Raw genomic sequence first — 22,795 nt, 5'->3', positions numbered from 1 at the left:
GGTTCCCATATGCAGCACATTTAAATTTTAGAACAGGAAATACTTTAAAAATATGTATATACTCAGGGTGCTTGGGTGGCACAGTCAGTTAAGCGGCCCACTCTTGGTTTTGGCTCAGGTCATGATCTCGGGGTGGTGGGATCGATCCCCGCATTGGGCTCTGTGCTCCCTGCAGTCTACTTGAGATTCTCTCTCCCTCTTGTACTTTCTCTCTCTCTCAAATAAATAAATAAATCTTAAAAAATATGTATGTATGCACTCCGTACTTAAAACTTGGTCTTAAAAGAAATCCATACAAATTGCAAGATAAAAGATTTGTGTCTTAGTGTTGAGTTTCTATTCATCGCCTTGAAGTACTATAAAGAGATGAATTTAAGCAGATTTAAAGAAAATAAGAATAGTTTTCTTTACTCCACTTAAAAATGTGGATGTTTAGGTTAAAGTAATCTCAGGAGGAAAAACACATTTTGTTCCTGGTTTTGGCACCCAGTAGCGTAAGGTAACTCTTAAAATTCATAATTACCACTGTCATAATTACATAACTATTCCTCCTAGATAAAAAGGGGTAATTACTGAGCCTGAGTTTTGGTCGTACCATTCACAGTTTTATGCCTAAAAAAAACTTGTTCACCTCCCTAAATATCTTTATTTAGCCAAGCCACCTGTTCTTAGAAAATGAGATTGGAATTTGATTCCCTTCTCAAACGGTAGAACTTGTCTAATGGAAACATAGAAAACCAGAAGCTTAATAAAATTATTAATCTGCTTAATTTGTGCAGTCTCTTGAGTAAGGCAGTGAACATGTGGCTATTCGAAAATTAAAGTTGTCCTTTGGCCCTAGTTGAGGAGTGTGCAGATTTTGTAAGTCATGTAAAGTGGAGTAGATTATAATTGCAATACCGTCGTTGCCAGAGATACCGTGCTATGCAGCATCGGCAGACAGGCCTTCTGAAGATTTTTGCTATGCAACTGTTGTTCATGGATTGTAAAACCACACGTGGACTTTTTTGTTCCTACAGGTCTTTGCCTGGCTGTTCTTTCCCATGTCTTCTGTGCCAGGTACTCCATGTTTGCTGCTAAGCTTCTGACTCACATGATGGTGGCCAGCTTAGGTACACAGGTAGGAGAGCTCGGGAATTTCTACCTTTCATGACATGTTCATTTTCTTCTTCTATGATCCTTCAACTGAATGTATAAGTAGAGTTTGATTTCAACTTAGTTGAAGTAAGCTTGTTTAGTTTTGTAGCACGGTAAGAGGAAATGAGAGTTTCAGGGCCTAAAAAAGTGTGTTTTGTGAATTTTTTCTTCAGAGTAGTACCGTCATATCATCCCTTACAAGAAAAGAGCTGCTTCTTATCACGAAGCAGTATATTCTCAACTTATATATGCTAAATATATGACTAATGTGTATATGTATTAAAATTAGCATAGTTTTTAATCTGAATAAAATATGATCTGTTACAAATCCTTTTGTATGGAGAGCATTAAGATGATATGTATTTAAAATATCTGGATAATATGCAGTTGACCCTTGAACATGGGAGTTGGGGCACTGACTCCCCATACAGTAAAAAATCTGCATATAACTTTTGACTCCCTCAAAACTTAACTGCTAATAGTCTACTATTGAGCCTTACAGGTCAGATAAAGAGTTGATTAGCATATATTTTGTATGTTATGTGTTTTAAATGCTGCATTCTTACAGTAAAGCAAGCTAGAGAAAAGAAAAGTATTATTTTAAATAATCATAATCATTTTTTAAAAATCATAAGGAAAAGACATTTACATTATTATACTGTAGTTATCGAAAAAAAAAATCCATATATAAGTAGACCTCCACAATTCAAACCCATGTTGTTCAAAGTCACCCGTATTTTGTTTTGTTTACTATTAAAGAATATAGTTTGGTAGAACATTTTCTTCTGAAAAATTACTCAGGTGTCAATTGCATAAGATAATAACATGAGAAACATGTAGTCATTCATTAGCATGAAGTTTAAAGCACAGTGTAAACACAGAGGACAGATCAAAAGATGAAATTAGATGCCTTTTCTGTCTATGAGGTACTCACAGTCTAAAACAGTAGATAAATAGATAGACAGATATGATGACTGTGAACATAGACTATTTGCAAACTGCTCTGTGAATGTAGATGATGACTTTATTTTTCTGTGAAGGTCCAGGAATCTTCATAGAGGAGGTGATGTCTGAGCTGGGACTTGAATGAGAAATTCATGCAGTTTGTTGATAAGGGGAAGGTTGGGCACAGATGTTTGTATAAGCAAAGGGGAAAAAGCAAAATCACTTCTACTTGAAGGCTGTAATTACAGGTCCAAACTGTAAGAAAACATTGTATGACATTATTGAGAGAACTTTGCATTTGTTTTATGAAGTAAAATTTTCCCTTTTCTAGGTAGTTGGGGCCCTTCTGGAATTCAAAAAAATACTATTTCTTGATTGGGTGTTTCTTGTTATATGCATATGTTCAATTTATGTAAATTTATTGTGCTGTACACTTAGGATTTGCATACTGTCTTTCAGAGTGCTAAAAGCATTTCATTGAACTCTGAACAGAAGTTTTTAAAATAATACTAGTGGAGGAGCTGAAATATAAAATGGAAAATTATCTGAGATACTGGACTCCTGTTGACTTCTTTTGTCCCAGGAGTGAAGATGGCATGTGTAAATTTCATAGCTTTATTTTTGGGGGAACAATTAAGTGCCGGATTCCAAGCAAAGAATTCCAGATTTTTAAAGTACCTATGAGCTATGGGAGGTGACAGCTGTTACCAAAAGGGGGCTTGCATTGAATTTGACAAAGCTATTTATATTGCCTTGGTAACCTATCTTAGCTGTCTGATCTTGCCTTTGCTTCTTGTATGTAAGATCTTAGAAAACCCGCCTTCCATAATTAGAGTTTACTTGGCTGCATTCACCACCCACTCTGGTGATTTTTTGGCAGCAGAATTTGTACAAGTCTTAATTATAGCACCGTAGAATTACAGACAACTCTTCAGTGTCCTCGCAGACAAATTTGCTCATGTCTAGGGATGTGAAAGAAGGACCCAGGATTTATATGTTTGGACATTGCCTTCTGATTCATGTTGTACTTAACATTAATTTTAGAGAAGAAGGTTAGTGAAATCCATGTTTTTCGGTTTATTTTTAGAAGAGATGAAGCCATGTGGCGTGAAGTATTCTATAATGTGTGGCTTGTAACATGAAATCACTAAAAAAATCATTTCCATAGTTCATTTTGGTATGAAGAATTGATATACTGTTGATAGAGAAAGTACTGTTTCCTCAAAATGGTTTACCTATCTACTTTGATTTTTTAAAATACCCTCTAAATGAAAGAGAATAGTTGTTTCCCTGAAAATCTTGTAGCAAAGGCTTTTTTAAATTCTCAGACTCTCCAAAAAAAGAAATGAAGCTGACTACAGGAACTTGGGCCCACCCTTTCTGAATTTTAAAATCGTGTTTATATCTCATTAGGGAATCTTGCCAGTGGGGGTATTCCAGTTCCAACCTCGGATCTCTCATTTAAAATCCTCCATCAACGTTATGTTGACATCCTTAGAGTGTGAGTTTCCTCTTGAGAAGTCTTCAGAAATAGACTTTTGGCTTGTCCTTCTTTGGCTCCAAGAATGAAACTTCTCTAGCTGGCCTGGAGCGTTTGAGTTGCAAATACTCACAGGTCAGCCAGAAGCATTAAGTTTTAAATCTTTATTGCTTACCTTAAGTAGGTTGAATGGCCTTTGTGGGAAAGGGAAGAAAGGAAATGTGATAATCTCTGACTTCCTTTCAGAGCACTGGGGGTCCATCAATGAGCAAGGCAGTCAGGAGTCAAGAAAATGTGCCTCTGGCTCTCCTTCTCTACTAGAAACATATGTAAAAATGTATACTTATGTTATATATTCATAATTTATTATAATATGTATTATACATAACCTATAAATGGAGGAGGTAAACAGGAATCCAAAGATTATTCCTGTTTGAAAAGTCAAAAATTCTGCTTTAATCTGTAGTTTGTCATTCCAGCATCTTTGAGAATCATTGACTATAAATGACCAGCAGGTGGCAGTAGAAGATTTTTTTTCCCCCAATGGTTTTTTTCAGTCTCGCAAATATGGAGTTCCGTAGAAAACTTGAGACTTGAGAATGTTTTTACAGCACTTCTTTGACTGGGCTAGAGAGTATTCCTCTGCAACATAGTAAATGTACATTTGTGGCTTCTTACCATTTTTTAAAATCTGTTTTGTTCAGAATTATACTAAATAAACGTGTAGGGTGTTATAAGAAATCTTGTACATCATTAACTTAGAATATAACTTCCTGTCCTTTATCACTTATATTTAAATTCAGGGGCATAAGATTGTTTTCATCATTGTATTTTTGCTGTGGATAGCTTTTAATAAGTGTGTTATTTATACTGAAATATGTGTTCATTGAAATGTCACAGGTAGAAGTTTTTGAGATAAGATCTGTATTTTCAGTATTGTTTATTTTAAAAAGTATGTATTTTTCTTCAGTGCCAAGTTAATATTTCTCATTTACCTAAAAGAAAATTACTAAGTGGCAAGAAATTGTGAGACCACTCACTTCAAGTACGAAGTGAAAAACAGCAAACAAATTTTCATGGTATTGGGTGATATTTCTCGGAGAAACATCTAAATATATCTTTGGAATTTTTATCTTAGAATCACATTGCCAACCCATGTGTGCCCTGATAAGACTGGTAAACAACTGGGACAAAGGACAAGTTTGCAGTTCAGGGTTCTTAGTTCTGGGGGTTCTGTCAGGAAAAGCAATTCTCCAAATCTAAAAAAAGAACAGAAGTTTTCTCATAGAAAACATGATGATAAGATAGAACTGCATTTACTCTGGTTGGTAAACTTAACAGAGGGAAATGTTTGGGGCTTTTCCCCTCTGTTTTTTGTTTGTTTATATGGCTTAAGCACATATTTTGAAACTGACGAGTAAGTTTGTCTAGAAAAAAATATATGTGAAAATGATTCAATTTGCCAGCCAGTCTATACATTATCTGAATTCAGATGACACTAAATGTCTGAGGATTTTAAATACTTAAATTGACGTTTTTGGTGGCCATTGGATGTGCAGGAGTTTTAACTACATAGACTTTCTCCTCAATAAAGGGCAAGGGAATTGCCTTTAAATTCACAGGATTGTTCTCTGGTACTTAGCTGAAGTTGGGCTATCATTGTTTGTCTGGTAGTCTCATTCTGCAACATTTGGGATGTCATTTTGCAGGGTCATTTTGTTTCCCAGGTAGAATGCTGCTCAGATATTCCTGCCAGCAGGCCCTGCTTTAATCTACAGGCTGTGTCATTTTAGCTTTGAATATCTAGCATCTTTGAGACTCTGAGAATCATTGACTACATGTGAATGAAGCCAGAAGCCATGTGTAACCTCTCAAATACAGGCTCCTTCTGGCTACTGCAGGGCCCGGGTTCTCTCCCTGCAGCTTGGCACTGTTTTGTTGAGACCACCAGCTCGGGGAAGTCATTGTGTGTGTAGAGTCTGAAAACATGTATCTAACAAGTATATTTTTATCAAGTGAAGCAGAGTGAGACAGAAATTGTAAAGTGTCAGCTAATCAGAACATTGGTTGGAAGTTTTGGATCGTCACTTGGTAACCAGGGTAGCCTATGTTGTTTCTGCTTTCGTTACTAAAGGACAGTATTTAAGAATTTAAGTACAAGGATCAAAATTGGATCTTGCTTTGATTATTGGGTACTTGAGACACACAAAGCGTCATTATTCAGTAGAACATCTATGATTATTTGTCAGTGTATACGTAAATAGGCTAGAAAAGTGTTTCTTACACTTTGTGTCGGCATCGTAGTAAAATTCGGGTACTGAACCAGTCAGTCTGGGGCGGGTTTCTGGACGGGGCTTGTTAGAAGGTTAGGTTAACCGTGTTATGACCCAAGGACATCTGGTTGTTGCTGTTGCTGCCACTCCTGCTGTTGCTGTTATTATTACTAAACCCACATCGTCAACCTATTTTCCTTACTATGAAAAATTATTTAAGAAATGCCATTAATTAAATTTTTTCTTTCATTTAAAGTGTCACTGCCTTTGAAACTACTTATATTTGCTGCTGCTTTTTTCTTGTTTTATCCTCCCTCCTGCCTGGGTTACTAAGAAAAGGAAAGGTACTTAGACAAGCAAACTAATGTACGACTCAGAGTAGAGACTAGGCTTTTATTTTGGTCCTTCTCATAGCATTTCATACTTGGCATACAGCTCGGTGTTGTTTTTGGACATAAAATAAACCACTAGAAAGAAAGTGTAGCCAGCCCCTCCCCAATTCCTTCTTTCCTCTGAAGAGCTTGAAAATGCCCCCACTCAAATGGTATTAAGTATGTAAGGCTTCTATTTTTATTTCTCATACAGAAAAAATTCTGTATTTGATTGTGCCTTTTCACGTAGAGATTAATTTGGTGAACATGAATGACGAGCAATTCTGCACACAGATATGAATATACATTTAAGTTGAATTGATTAATCTATTTGAGTCTTAATGGCCAAAGTAATATCATATTCATGACTGGGTGCCCATTCAGTTTTCCAGTAGTGAAATTATAACAAAAATCTGAGCAAACCCTGCTTATCCCAGGTGAGGATTTTCATTCATCTATAAACTCAACCACTTTGAAGTCATCTACCATATGCACAGTTTAGAGATTGTGCAATGGGAAATTCCAGGCAAGATATGCACACAGGAAGTATGTAAATAACAGTCTAAAACAGTAACATCACTGTAAGAACCAAGTACGTTCGTAGATCTCTTCTTCTCTCATATACTGTATAGTACTCCATAAGCTGTGAATTTGGGGGAGGCGAGACTCTGCTGGAAAGTCAGAGCAAATGGAATTGACCTGGTTGTTGAAGGATGTATAAGATGTGAGGACTTAGAACGTGGCACATTCTAGGAAGGGAAAACAGCAAGAATCAAGGCACGGAGGTTATAATGGATCTGGGGAATTCCACTTCTGTGAGGCCTGCCCCTGTGCGTGAAGAAATAGATCTGCCGACCACAGGTGAGCCAGTTCCATATTGCCTGAGAACTGTGGGGAGACACCGATGGAGTCAGTCCAAAAAGGTGCAGTATGAAATGGGTGTTTTTAAGGATTAACCTGGCAATTAGGGATTAAATGAAAGATGGATTAAAGTAGATGAGAGGCTGGAATTTAGGGAGATGGGTTTAGAGAAGCTGGGTAGGGTAGCTTTTACCCTTATCTGGTTAGGTTGGGTTGTGAGCTTGGACAATGGTAGGGGTAATGAGAATCCAAAGGAATAAATAAGAACTAATAAAAAACCGCCTGTTTTACTTTATGAAAACTTTGGAATTTCACTTCTCTCTTCAAACCAATAAAAAGACCACATTGCACATTTTATTTAGTAAATGCTAATGTAATACTTATTAAGTATTGTTTGAGGTAAGGATTATGATACAGGTACTGATATGATATAGGTATGGTATAGGTACTGATATTTTACGGATGAGGCAGTCAGGGCACAAAGAATGTAAGTTCCTTGCCCGAGGTCACACAGTTGTAGGGACAGAACCAATCATTGTGCACAAGCAGCCGGGCTCCATTCCTTGCCTTTAACCACTATGCATACTGCCGCATAAATCAGGAATTCATGAGATTTACTCTATCACCAAAGGAGGTAGATGATTTTAAGGTGCCTGTGAAACCGGTGGTTTCATTTGACTCAAATAGAAAAGGCAGAAAGTTTTAATAGATAGGATACGTGCAGTTTGCAGCCTTAGGGGTTTAAAGTTTCCATAGCACATGTAAGCTAGTGGTTTAGATGTTACCTACATAAACATGGAGGTCTTGACACTGTGAAATAGGTTCTTTTGAAACAGGTTGTGTAGGGGACCTGTGATTATAGAATGCGCATAGTTAATGTCCTTTGTGGCACTGAACTCAGTGATTTACATGTATTGCCTTATTGTTATAACAACCAGATGAGCCGGGACCTGCCATCTTTCCTATTTGACAGATGGAAAAATGGAACTAAGTTTTGTTACCTGTCTTAACCTTCACTGGTAGAATGTGGCAGCTGGAAGAAAGATTCAAACTCAAGGCAGTCTGGTCCAAAACGCATGTGTTTAAAACACTGTGCCATGTGGAATGAGAAGGATCATTAGATGCAGATAACTAAAGCACAGTTAAAGTTTCTGAAGCCAAGGAAGGGAAAAAGGTTTCAAATGGAAGGACTGAGCATCAGTGGGAGGTTAGTCCCAAACTTGGCAAGAACAAGGTCACTGGAAACTTGGAGAGAAATGATGAAAATGAGACATAAAAGGTCAGGGAGGAAAGGGGTAGGGAAGACGTGGGAAAGGCTGAATCAGGCCACACCTGAGAGAAGTTTGGCAATAAAGGAAGCGGAGAGTCGGCCCAGGAAGGGGAGCAACTCAGGTGCCTCTGATCATAAAAAGCTTGCTGAAGGGAAGGCGGACGCTGGGACTACCAGCCACCAGCAGCCAAAAGGGCAGGTTTCCCCCTCCCCCCCCCCCCTCATTGGTATTTTCCTCTTTTGAAAGAGAGCTTTTTATAGAAAATTGATGAAAGGGTAATAAGATTTAGTGCATTTCTCCTTGGTCCCTGTTTTTATTTATACTTTTTGATTGCATGGAAATGTTTTATGCCTAAAGGCAAGTGACACCCTGCTAGTGTGCCTGGTCTAATCATGTTACATGTAGAAGATTAGAGCTATAGTTTGAGCTCCCCTCCCCCCATTTCTTGAATCCAGATTTCTTGGATGACTTTATACGTGAATCTGCAGTTATGAAGTAAATTTGTAATTAGTGATTATCTAATAATTTTATAGTATTTTCTGCAACCAAAAATATTAATATGTTATTCACAAGTATGTGCTTTGAGGGATTAAAATGATATTGGTATTCAGATAGACTGAAACTTGAATATTAATCCAAGTATTGAATTTCAGGAGAAATAATGTATTTTATTTTAGCTTTCTTCTTGAGTACACATTTTACTTATATATCAAATTTTTCATTCTTAAATATTTCAATAAAGAAATCTAGCTTTTTTTCAACAGGCTTTCAGAATTCAGCTCAACCATAAACTGTTCTCACTAAATTGAAAATAAGTGGACGCTGAAGATACAAAAATAGTATCATGGTCACACTACTGGGAAATTCAAACTTTCCCAAGTGCTGAAGTAGCAAAGCAACAGAAAGAGTGAGTAATATTCTGAATGAGGCTACAGTGACATTATCATGTTTGCAACATGGCTTTTGTTACTAGGAAAATTTGTGAGGCAAATCCAGGCTTTACCAGAAAATACCAGTTTGGAATCTTCTATTACAGCCTCAGAATCATAAACTATCCTTGACTTTTAAAAGACTACTTTTGATGTCTCTAACTAGGGAAAATCAGCATCTGAGAAAAATTATTTTTACGAATATTTAATGATAGCTCTAAAGAACTTTAAGTAACAAATATGGAGTGTAGGGGGAAGAGACCCAGTTTGGGAATTAAAAGGACAAACGGAGTAATATCCCTGAGCCGTATCAGAAAAGTCTTTGGAAAATAAGAATGCCTGCCTTGCAGAGTTGTTTAAAGAGTAATAGATGGTGTTCAATCTTGAAACACGTGGCCTGGAGAACAAGGGAGCAAAGGAGGAAAGCGAGGTTGATTCCTGCTGCCACATAGCATTGAAGGGGCCCTTTGGGTTCTGCTGAGTCGAACACTCCCTACTGCCTTCTGGAGCACCGAGCCTGGTTTTGTGTTCTTGAGGTTTTCTTAAATCAACTGCAAGGGAGGTGACAGTTCTGCTCAGCCCCACCCTTTTAAAACACTCAACTCTATCTTGCCTGTTGCCACCGTTCTCGTCCTACTATCCTGGAAAGGCTTTTCTATTGGTCTGCATTATCTGTAGACACTGTATTAATTTTGCTTTATTTATATATATTTTTTAAAGATTTACTTGTTTATTTTAGAGAGAGGGCAAGCAAGTGAGTGGGGGGGAGGGGCAGAAGAAGAGGGAGAGAGAGAATCTCAAGCAGACTCCCTGCTGAGCACAGAGCTGGAATTGGGGCTCCATGCGGGGCTTGATCCCATGACCCTGAGATCATGACCTGAGTTGAAATCAAGAGTCAAATGCTTAACCGACTGAGCCATCCAGGCACCCTTGCTTTGTTTATATTTTTAAAATGAGATTCCCCTCGCCAATCTTGAGCGGTTTTCTAAGTGCTTGTGTCTTTATTGCTTGTGTTGAGTTGTTGAAACCTTAAGAACTGGAGACAGATATATATACATATATATATATATCTCCACATGTTTTTCTTGTATATATTTATGTCTTTTTATATATATTTTATATTTTTTAATATATGTTTATATATATATTTATATATATTTTATATATATATATATATAACCTTAAGAACTGGAGACAGATATATATATATATATGTATATATATATCTCCACATGTTTTTCTTATATATATGTATGTCTTTTTATATATATTTAAATAGGCATATATGTCTTTTAAAAATACGTATGTCTTTATATATGAAAAACAAAATACATATATATATTTATGTATACAGTGTGTGTGTTGTGTAACACAACATGCATGTGTGTGTATACATTTGGATATTGAAATAGGCTTATATTTCAAAAACACAGAAATACTATGTGATGAAACACTTGGTACTGCTAAATACTACCTACTTTAAACACTGATATGCATAAATTCCATGTAATCCTTACAACACTATGAGGTAGTATTATTTTTATTACCTCTGTATTGCACATGAGAAATAGGAGACCCCAAAAGGTTATGTTATTTGCCTCCCTCTGCCATCTCACATCACCTAGGTCTGTGAGCATCAAAGCCCTGCTCTCCCACTCCACCCCTCTGCAAATGACACCAGAGAATTCGGTGGCGGTTTTCCTCCCCTTCCATGGAACGGAACAGCATGGTCTTTTGGTGACGTTTTTTAAAACAGCTTTGTTGAAATACAATTCATAGGCCGTACAGTTCACCCATTTAAAGTGTACAATTCATCGACTTTTAGTATACACGCAGAGTTAGGCACCCATCACCGCCATCAATTTTATTTATTTTTTCTAGCTTTATTGAGGTATAGCTAACATTTACTACTATGCTGATCATGTTAGTGGGGCTCTCTTAAGTCTTGTTTTTAGCTCTCTGACATCTTGCTTCCTTTTGTAAATCTTTTCAATGAATGGCCCTTACCAAATTGGTTCTTAAATGTACAAATACATCTGTTAAGTCCAAGGAAGTCCTGTCTTGGAGCTTTGGCTGCGTGCTCTACCAACAGAGTGTCTTACATTTGGTTGCCCATCTGCCTAGGTAAGCTTCGAGGTCCTGAGCAAAAAGACTATTCTTTTTTTTAATATCATAGGCTATACCAATTGATAAACAAAAGGGCCAAAATGACAACAGTTATAAAAGTAAAGCAGCCTTTCCTGTAGGCTTGTTAGTTGTATGGAGTCTAGAACTACCTTTCTAGCAAATCCCCTTTTTGTGTCCCATCTCCTAAGTACGCATACTCTGTGTTCTGCCAGGGATGGGAGGAACTTGGTTTCAGGCACTATGTTTTTGTTGTAAGGGTGTATGCTATTGCCAAATTGAAACATTTACATGTTACATATCAACAGCCAAGTGCATTTCAGGGCCAAATTTCATCTGCAGAAGATGGCATGTGTAAGTGATCTTATGGGGCTAGGTGTGGGAATGGGGATATGTCATAGCAACCCCAGAGATCACCTCTAAGCCCCACTCCAATTCATTTTATTCCTTCACCCCTTTAGGAATGCAGAAATCAAAGTTAAATGAAAGTTTGAAACTCTGAGTTCATATCCTTAATTTTTTTTTATATTTAAAAAATTTTTCAGTATGGATTTCCCTTTTAAAAAATATGCATAGAGTTAACTGTATTTGGGAATTAAGTATATTTTATCTTGGTGCTTCCAGAGTTTATTCCAATTGTTGTCATGTTCCTGTAAACCATCTGTCTTCTATAGCAGCCTTGAAACTATTCCCCCGTGGTTTTACTCTGGCCCTGGTCTTTATCATCTGTTCTCTTTTCGGGAGCCAGAGTAGTCCTTTCAAACACTTAACCCAAGTCATTCTCACACCTAAAATCCCTCAGTCACTTCCTATAAAAAGAGGAACTTTTGACTTTTGTCCAGCAGACCCCTGAGGATCGTTCCTGCCTCCTCTGATCTCACCTCCTACCGTCTCCACCCCTTCACCCAGCACCAGCCACAGTGGACACTTTTCAGTTCCTTAAACATGCCACCTCCTTCTTGTCCTGGGTTCTGAGTTCCAGTTAATCCCCAAGCCTGGAAAGTTCTGCACCAGTGTTTACTTATTCATAAATGTATTCGTCTGTCCATCCTTCACACTCAGCTCATACTTTTGTCACCTTAGAACAGCCTCCCTGAGTAGCTACCCTGCCCCACAATATCACATCTCTGTTATGTTTACTTTATATCAGAAATCAGTATCTGGATTCTCTTGTTTATTTTATTATCTTCTGTTCCTTTCCTCACTTCCTACTTCTCACCTCATAGAATAGAAATTCCGTTCAGTCAGGAATTGCCTACCTTTTCATTGCTATGTTTCCAGCACCCGTACAAAGCTTTTGGGTGCATACTAGATTTTCAGTAAGAAGTAGTTAAAATAATGAGAAAAACAATCAGGTGCAAGGAAATGTAGGCTTGCTCCTTAAAAAAAAAAAAATTCTTCAGCAATTTAAAACTAAGTCATCACCATTTTCTCATGAAAATAAGCTCGATTCCTTAAAATCAGAATTAAAAAGATTATTCATATCACTAAAGAATTGTAATCTTGTAGGGTCTACAACTTACAGACACAGTACATTATAAATCTTGGCTTATAATTTAAGTTCACTCAATTCAGAATTAGTTTTTCCAGAAAAATAGTTATAATGAGAAGTTAAGATCCCAAGCCAGCCACCCAAGCCTATTCAACTCTTTTTTTTTTTTAAGATTTTACTTATTTATTCAACAGAGATAGAGACAGCCAGCGAGAGAGGGAACACAGCAGGGGGAGTGGGAGAGGAAGAAGCAGGCTCATAGTGGAGGAGCCTGATGTGGGGCTCGATCCCAGAACGCTGGGATCACGCCCTGAGCCGAAGGCAGACGCTTAACCACTGTGCCACCCAGGCGCCCCCAAGCCTATTCAACTCTTAATCCAGCTATTATGGATCCTAATTGTACTTCGCAATTTTTCTTCATGTTAAAACACATTCTGATGTCTGATTGGGAACTTCAAGAAAACCCTTGCTACTGCGACAGCCTGTCCTTTCTTCAGAAGCCCACTGAAACAGACCACAGAGGCCCAGCGTTGGGAGGGAATGAGGGCAGGTGATAGGGAGCGAGAAGCGAGAGGCAGACTTCTGGAAACTTGCTTCCTGAGTTCAGGGAGAGGTTTCTGCAAGTGACTTGGATGGCATATGTGAAGGTTTCTGAATCTTGTGGACAATAGTACTAGGACAGGGATTTAGCTCTTAAAGCAGCTTTTTTTTTAACTTCTTATTGAGAAACAGAGTTAAAGTTGAGAGAACAACCATTGGAGTATACGGAAGAGTTTTCTTAAATAAGATCTCTCTGTATTTCATAAGAATAATATTTTGTGTTAGATTGAGTATAGACACTCAGGATAGATAATAACTAACTATAATAGCTAATTTTAATAAATAATTAGCTCATAAATTATCTGTAGTGCCAAAGTACATAATGTGGGCTATTAAAATAAGGATCTAAGTAACAAGGTTGTCATATAGTTAGTATGTTGGAATTAGGGCTGAGATGAAATATCCGGGCATACTGTAATATGTCTAGACATAATGAACAATCCTGCCGTGTTTACGTCATGTTTATAATTATGACGAAACTACTGATCGTTTCTGAGTTTATTCTATCGGATACCACACTCTCAAAGCCTTTTAACCTATGAGTAGCTGAAGGCATTTGTTGTAATCCTTGGTATTTTGAAAACAAATGAGTTGATGAGACATCATAATCATAAAACCTTGTTCCCTCCCCCAAAAATATTTTAAAAAACGGAAGTTTTGCACTAAGGAATATGGTTTTATACCTTGGAAAACGTCAGATAAAAAGTGAAAGTGTTAGCTAATTTTCTTTGCTCTCTTGAATCGGTAGAGAAGTGTTCAATAAATATTTGTTTTAGTAGGGCAATATAAGCATTTTAAATTATATAAATAGAGGCATATAGGTATTGCTTACACCGTTTCTTCACTCCACAGAGGTACAAAGGCCAGAGGAATCTGAGAGATTAACCTCAGGAAGTCAGAAGAGCTGAACTGCCACTGTTTTAACTCAGGTTATAGTCATCATTGCTGTTTAATCATTACATTCTTGAGAGACCACATTAAAAAAAATGACCTGTATTATACAAACAGTCCACACTTGAACAATCTTTCACTCTAAGTTTGGGACTGTTCTTTTGAAAGTGTTTGTTATGGTTGATTATTAAAGACTCTTGTGTGACTATAGAAAAGTCAGATGAGGGCAAGCAGGTCTGTCTCTCTCCTCCTGTTTGAGTCTTACTCAGAGCAGCAGAAAAATCTTTTTATTCTCTAGGTAACAAAAACAAGAGACTCTTTTCTGGAATTTTTGTAGAAGCCCAATTTAAATTTGTCTCTTTGTATATAACAGCTATTCATTGTTCCCATTCCTCAGATATTTAGTGTTCTATGTAATATCTCAGGCTTTTTGCTAGCAACTACAGACATAAAGATAAATAAGATATATCCTCAAGCAATGTGTAGTCTACTAGGAAGGGAATAAATGATATAAATAAATGAATGCAATAGAGTGTTATAGGCCTATGACAGCAGCCTGTACAGCATACAGTGGGAACAAAAAAAGAAGAAAAAGGGGAGTTATTAATTCTATCCAGGGTGAGGGGTGGGGTCAAAAAAAATCTTTTATAGAGATGAGAATGCTTAAGCTGTCTTGAAAGATAAGAAATCTTTACCAGGTAAAATCTACATATAATTAAAATACAGGCATTAGTAAGGGCAGAGGAATGGGCTGTGTCTGGCGGGATTAGTGATGCAAAAGAGATTGCTCTATATTGGATTATATTCTGTTTATTTTGCAAGGCTTCAGGGATGGTTCAACTGGTTAAGGGCTGCTGGGGAGGACGGGAGAATTACTTCCATTGCAGATTTGGAAGAGATGGGGCGTCATTTCCAACCTGAGCAGGACTGATATTTGAGGAAATGAGAATTTCTTTTTTTTTTTCTTTTTTAAGATTTTATGTATTTATTTGACAGAGAGCGAGAGACAGAGAGTGAGCACAAGCAGGGGGGAGTGGCAGGCAGAGGGAGAGGGAGAAGCAGGCTGCCACTGAGTGGGGAGCCCAACTCGGGGCTCGATCCCGGGACCCTGGGATCATGACCTGAGCCGAAGGCAGATGCTTACCTGAGCCACCCAGGCACCCTAGAAATGAGAATTTCTTATAGGTTTTTCAAGGATAAGAATTTGGGTACCACAGATGCATTTTCATGTCTCATGAGCATTTTTCTTAGAAATGCGTTAAATAGTCTAATCTGACAAGGCCACTATATCCAGATTTTTTAAAAAAATCAGAAGTCTCTGTTCTATAAGGTGTCAGGTTCTGTAGGGTTTCAGATTTTTTTAAATCTTTTAATAATGCACAAGGTGTAATACCTCTTTAAAAGTGAAGCATTCATTACACATTAAGATAAAAAGCTATTTCATATTTTAAAGAATAATTCCTCAAAACACCTCCATTGGACTCTTTGTTATTAGTTCAAGTGAAGAAACAGGAAAAAGCTAATCAGGTGTAAAGTGTGTTTTTCAACGTTACTTCAAATGTAATCTGCGGTCATGTTAAAGGCCCATACAAGTATAAATTAATGTAGTTATACAGGATTTAAACTTGTATAAAAATATTAACACAGCACTATATTTTATGTGTCTTTTACATCAGCCCCAAGGACAAATTTCGGAAAAACACGACAGTGAAGTTGTGATAACTCCAATGTTTAGCTGTAGGAAATATATCCTGTGTGTATTTTCCATAATATTACCTTTTATGAATCTACTATTGAATTCATGTTTTTAAGGTAAAGATAAAATTCAGAACATAGAGAAATACAGTGAAAATACCACAGGAAAATATTTGTGTCATTGTTGAAAATTCAGTATGCGTACCTCTTTTCTAAGTTATTAATAGGCCTGAGAACAACAATATAAGCGATTTCTCCTAAATAGAAGCGAGTCTGAGAGAATAGACTTCCGTCAGAAGTGGCTGCTGTTAGGGAGAGGGGAAGCTGAATTCAAACAGTTTTGTGAGAAACTAGAAAAGAGGAAGTAATTCAGCTTCACAGTCGGTCACTGATATTTGGTTTACTCTCTTTGGAGTTTACAAGTGGCTGCCAAGTTACGTATAAGGCAGGCTGCCTAATCCTTGGAGGCCTCTCTTCCAGCTGATGTCTGCGTCAGTGGTGGCCATGAGAGAGGAAGCAACTTGAGGAAAAGATTGTTTACCACTTGAGTTTAACATGGAATTAGAAGACTGAAGTAAGTGGTTTAGAACACCATCGGAATGCTGTTTTGTACACATTTAAAAGACAGTGATTCCGAGCGTTACTGGACATCTAGTTCTAAATGTTAATTAGGATCTCATTCTGAAGGGCTCCTTCTTACTGCTTCTTTGGGGGGTAATTATGAAAAGCCAAAGACCTACTTTTAGTAAATACCTCTTATGTTTACAGTCATGTATGAATTCTGTGTGAGATGAGACAGATAATCTGACCAACAAACCCCAAAGTCGTCACAGTTGTGTCCTCCAGAAGATTATAATCTAAGGAGTGCTGGGTATATTTATAGGTATATGAAACAAGAGAAAACAAGAGTTTGAAATTGGCTACATAAATGTGGTAGAGTTCTCACCCATTTTTTGTTGCACATTTATACTTTTTCCCACTTACAGATTATAATTTATTTGAGGGTAAGGACTCTAACCACATTTGTTTGTTAGATCTCCTGTGGACAAACTGGAACAAATGGGAAAGAAACCATTGACCAGCTGCATGTGAGTAATTCTTTCCCCAGGATAAGTCCACTTTAGCTTCTAAGTGGAGGATGGCTTGGGGAAGGTGTTGTAGAACAAAGGTCACAGACTCAGACGTGTTTGAAACAAGGCTTTTATTCCTGTTCTCCCTGTCTGCAAGCAGATTTGTAGAAGGAAGGGAAGGGAGCATTCACCAGCAAAAGCAGGGTGAGGACTCCAACCTCACTTCTAGGAGTAGAACCTAAGAGTCCCACCGCCACTGGTCTTTCTAAAAGTTGTTTTGAGATCCACAGAAAAAATAGACCCCTATATTCATAAGTAAGCCCACTTAACATATGCATTTGAAGAGCAACCTGTGTGCACATTTTGAAAACAAAAGAAGTATCAGTAAACAAAATCACCTATAAATCTAAAAGGAGATTTGAAAAGAAAAGAAAAAGCAATTTCATTTAGAAAAAAAAGTGAGATATGACATGAGAGTAATACAGTTAAGATATTTTGTTAGAGTTAAAAAAAATTTTTTTTACTTTAAAAATGGGTGACATATAGCTATTTTGATTATAGAAGCACTGATTTCCCTCATCAAAGGAAGAATGGTCTTTCTCCCACTCCTAAACAAGATTTAGCCTTGTTTCTTGAAATTTAGGTTTTTTTTTTTAATTGTGCTTCTTTCATTTGAATTTCCCTTCATTTTCCCAAATGGAACTGGCATATATTTAAGTTTTAATTCAATTAAACTAAATTATTTTAAGAAGCCATTTTCAGGTGGGGTTTTTTTTTCATTTTATTTATATAATTCTTAGAGGAGTAGTAGTACTGTTAACAGTACTCTCTTTTAGGAGCACCTGGGTGTGGCTCAGTCAGTTGAGCATCCTTTGGCTTCAGCTCAGGTCATGATCTCAGGGTCTTGAGATCGAGCCCCACATTGGGCTCTACCCTGGGTCTAGATTCTGCTTAAGATGCTCTCTTCCCCTCCCCCACTACTTCTCTCTAAAAAATTAATTAATTAGTTAATTAATTAATAATCTCTTTGAGCTTCTGGTGTGATCCAGAGACTTTAAATATGCTCCTTCGTTTTATTTTCACGGTAGTGCTATCAGTGGCCATTATTTGTCTTTACTTTATAGCTCTGTAATCTGAGACTCACAGAATATAATTAAATCTGCCCAAGAAACCATAATTATGAAGCAGGACTAAGATTGGAACCCATGTGTGTGTCTCAATCTTTTACCCACAAAACTACCCACAAACATGTATAAATGTGCATATGCATATGTACATCACATGTACGTACTTCAATATACACCCATCCTTAGTTGCTAATTGATGGAATATTTTGTATTTCTTGGAGTCTACTTAGTACATTGCCAAGAAACTGCTGGATTCCACCTGTGCAATTTTTGAAAAGAAATTAAATGATGCACTCCAGGAAAGGTTCACATTTGCTTATTATTTCTGGCTTAATCAAGTTAATGGGAAAGAACAAAAAACAGCTAAGACCAGAACACTTGTAACCAGTGCTGCTGGAAGTTATCGCCTGTTACTTTGACGTACGTGTGTGTGTGTGTGTGTGTGTGTGTGTGTGTGTGTGTGTGTGGCCAAGGGTCTAATTATTGGGCTGTTAACAATATAATTTAAGTACTCATTAAATGTGCTACCATTTAATAGACTTGTCTGATCACAAACCTTCATTAAAAGTCTTAGAAAGGTTTTTTTTTTTTTTTTAAATCTTGTATTTTTCCATAAAATTCATCTCATTGGGTAATTGAAGAGAGGTGGATTTTGGCCAGTGGTTCACAATAAAGAATGAAGATTGAGTGTGTGAGTGATGCTCAGAATTTGTAATATTTCTCTGCTGTTCTTATGGTATTGCTGCAAATTGTGGAAAACAAATCTGGAAAATTGTAGACATTGGAAAAAAAGAGGCATGAAGAATAAAATATGGGGCAAACATATTTAACTTTTGAATGTAAGCTAATTTTTACTAAGGGTTAAGCCATTGGAAGAACTTCTTAAAATTCATGTATGTGAGAAAATTACAGATTTCCTCAAAGTTTTAAGCGGTGACCTTTTCCATTAATATGTTTGCCTCCACATAGAAAGCTATTTCTAGATTTTAAATTTGAATTGAATTTTTTTAAATTTTAATTTGATATTTTAAGTATAATTATTTTAAAACAAAGATTTTTCTCATCTCTGAAACCAGTTTTACAAAGCTATTCAGTGATTCTTTGTGTGTCTTTCTCACTCATTTTAGAGGGGCGGATAGGAAATAATATTATCAAATACTTTGTTGAGAATCACATATTGTACCTTTTTTAAATCTCTGTTTTACAGATATGGAGACAAATAAACTTACCCCTGGTCTCTTGCCTAGTAACTGATGAAGTTGTAAATAAAACTTACACCTTAAAACTTATATTGCAGGGTTTTTTTAACTACACATATACCTATATATATTTTTCGTGATAAGCTTTTAAAAACTCCTCTCTGTGATACTTTCCATTTAAAATTTTCAAGAAAGCTTTGTTCTGGATGGGAGCTCCACCTGTGCCCAGACAGGCCTTTGGATGCACTCACTGGTTACCTGCTTAGACATGATAAATTGCTCTCTGTGTTGGCATTTTACGTATAGAAAATGAACGCCTTAAAAAAAAATCTCTTATTGAAGTGTAATTGACATACAGTGTTATATTAGCTTCAGGTCTACAATATAAGATTTCAAAAATTCTTTACATCACTCGGGGCTCATCACGATAAGTGTGCTCTCAATCCTTTTTATCTGTTTCATCCAGCCCCTACCTCCCCTCTGGCAATCACCAAATGTGTTCTCTGGATTTAAGAGTCTTTTTGTTTGTTTGTCTCCTTTTTTCTTTGTTTGTTTGTTTTGTTCCTGAAATTCCACTTGAGTGAAATCCCATGATATTTGTCTTTCTCTGTCTGACTTGCTTCACTGAGCATTATACCCTCTAGGTCTATTCATGTTGCTGCAGATGGCAAGATCTCATTCTTGTTTATGGCTGAGTAATATTCCTCTGTGTGTGTGTGTGTGTGTGTGTGTGTGTGTGTGTGTGTGCGTGCCACATCTTGATCCATTCATCTATCTAGGAATACTTCGGTTGCTTCCATATCTTGCCTATTGTAAATAATGCTGCTGTCAACATAGAGGTACATGTATCATTTTGAATTAGTGTTTTTGTTTTCTTTGGGTAAATACCCAGTAGTGGAATTACTGGGTCATATGGTGATCAATAATATATACTAATCATATCTCTCATGGAAGATGAGCAATAGTATCCAAAAATACAGAGGTGTTTTTAATCAATGAGTAAGTACATAATCAAATATTTATAAATGATTTTTAACATGAATCAAATTGTGTTTTCAAAATTCTAAAAAATTATATCAATAAATGTCCTCAAAATCATGTTAAATTAAAAATCCTCACTTTAAAAAATTGTGACCATATTATATATTATGCTATTAATAACTCAGGATCTTTATATTAAGGTAGATGTTTTTGATAGTGATATTTTCAACAAAATGGCGGTGTAGTAGAGAAAAAAAGTTCTGTCTCTACCTTGAAAGCTCAGGCTTTGAACATAATCTTAGTGGGTCTATGTCTAAAACTGCTAGCGTCAGTTATCTCTGAAATGATTTTGTTTGTCCAGAGATACGATTGTGAAGAATTGGCATTCTTTCTAAAATATTTTCAGATAAACCTTAAACAGATCTTCAGGGATAGAGATATTATACTAAAAATTACACATTCATCTTTGGGAACCAGAGGGAAGGCCATATCTCGCTTCTGTCTTCTGGAATAGCTACATGGCATTTCAGGCCTTGAAGAGGTTGCTCTACTGGAGAGGCGGCAAGTATATATTCATTCCTAAACAGTTATCTGTTTTTTTCTCTTTTGCTATTATTTCAATAGATATAGAATCTGATGTTGAAGTTCTGATCTTCAGATCCCTACTTCGTACTTGGAACCTTTTTATTTTAAATCATGATCTTCTTATGAACTGGTCACTCTTGGGATACATGGTTCCCGGTCACAGCTTTCGTATTTAACTGGAAGCAGTGTTGTTACAATGCTAGCTTGCTCCCTCCGCCAGAAATTTATTTGCATATGTGCAGAATATGCCTCTTTCTAACTGCCACTTCTCCAGTTTTTTTTACTTCTTTGGCATTTCAGCTTCTCACACCCCCTTTTCCTAACTCCCCACCTTAAGGCCATCATTCTTACCCTGCACTTGGTGACTGTCAGGTGTGCCCACATGCCCTTCATCCTTTTATTAACAGAACTGTGACACGAAGAGGTGAGTTGTAGTAACTAGCACTGCACACTCTTGAGGGGAACGAGTGATAGGCTCTGTTGGTGTTGATTTGCGGGGGGGGGGGGTGTCACAATGAACAGAATGGCTGTGGTGTGGTACATGAGACCCTTTCTTCTCCTTGTGTGGCTCCTATTTTATTCATCACCCTTAGCATTACTTATTCCTCATTGCTTTTCTCCTTCTTTCTGGTTTTTGTTCCTCATCAACTGAGTCAACTCATAAAATAAAAGTACTTCTCATGCACTTTAACCTTATTGACATTAACCAAGTGTTGTTTGTTTTTTAAAAGTTTTACAGCCCTAAACTAGGATTTCTCAACCTTAACACAGTTGACACTTTGGGGCAGAAAATTTGTTGTGAGAGACTGTTCTGTGCATTGTGGGATGTTTAGCACCATCCCTGGCCCCTACTCACTAAATGCCAGTAGCACCCACTTCCCCACCTGTTACATTGAAAAATGTCTTCAGATGTAATCAGATGCTTCCTGGGGGCCAGAATCACCCCCATTGGAGGGCCACTACCCTAGGCAACTCATCTAATTCCTTTCATCATTTCTTTCTACATGTTTTATGAAGTTATCCTGTTGTTTTTAAATTACAGAACAATGATCTCATTGGACTTCAGGATGTTGATTTCGACACTACTGGGTATTTCGTTGCCTCTGATTCTTTTTGTTTCATATCATGGTCTCTTTGAGAGCTGCTAATACACGTTCACAGTGTTATTTCTGTGTGAGGTAGTGAAAAGATAATGTCCGTGACACATATACTGGATGCCTATGATAGCTGATTGCCTTATCAGTCTAGCTACTCTTGGAGAATATCTTGATGATTACTCTTCCTTCCGATGTGCTACCTGACAGTTTTTTTCAAACCAAGCAACCAGTTTCAACTTCTTGTGGAAAGTAGACCCTACATTATCATTGTTTTGTTCTCATAGCTCCAAAGCACAGAGCAAGCCTTTTGACTGTCCTGATATTAGCACCGAAAGTTCTGCATATTTGTAAACCCTTCAGTTATGGGAAATCCAGGATGGTTCAAAATCCTACTTGTTATTCCTTTTACTTCCCTTGCAATCAGAGCATTTTAGCCCTACTTTAATTTCTGTTGTACAGTGGAGTGGGGAATTTATTGCAGGGACACTGAAGTCCTGGGAATGAGGTGGGCCCATAGGTGTGGTATGCGTGGTCTCACAGTGTTTTCCAAAAACTGAGTTTGAATGTTTGCCATGGACCTCCTGGCCCTGTGTTGTTTTATATCTGGTTCCTCTACACATTTGTGTTGGTTGCCTTGTACCTGATGGTCTTTGATTTGCAACCCTTC

General features: G+C 37.1%; 1 protein-coding gene across 3 annotated transcripts in view; it reads left to right on the top strand.

Moving 5' to 3' along the window:
* The window catches only part of ADGRV1 (adhesion G protein-coupled receptor V1), a 507,877-nt gene that overhangs the window by 235,304 nt on the left and 249,778 nt on the right, over positions 1-22,795 (top strand). For all 3 annotated transcript variants that reach the window (XM_045796286.2, XM_045796287.2, XM_045796288.2), the window contains exon 83: positions 1,020-1,120. In XM_045796286.2, the coding sequence (XP_045652242.2) occupies positions 1,020-1,120 (101 nt within the window). The remainder of the gene's footprint in view (positions 1-1,019; positions 1,121-22,795) is intronic.

This window comes from Ursus americanus, chromosome 5 (assembly GCF_024610735.1).
Source record: "Ursus americanus isolate L20-20 chromosome 5, mUrsAme1.1.p, whole genome shotgun sequence".
In the NCBI taxonomy this organism is placed as follows: domain Eukaryota; kingdom Metazoa; phylum Chordata; class Mammalia; order Carnivora; family Ursidae; genus Ursus; species Ursus americanus.
This window is presented reverse-complemented; position numbering and strand designations above follow the sequence as displayed.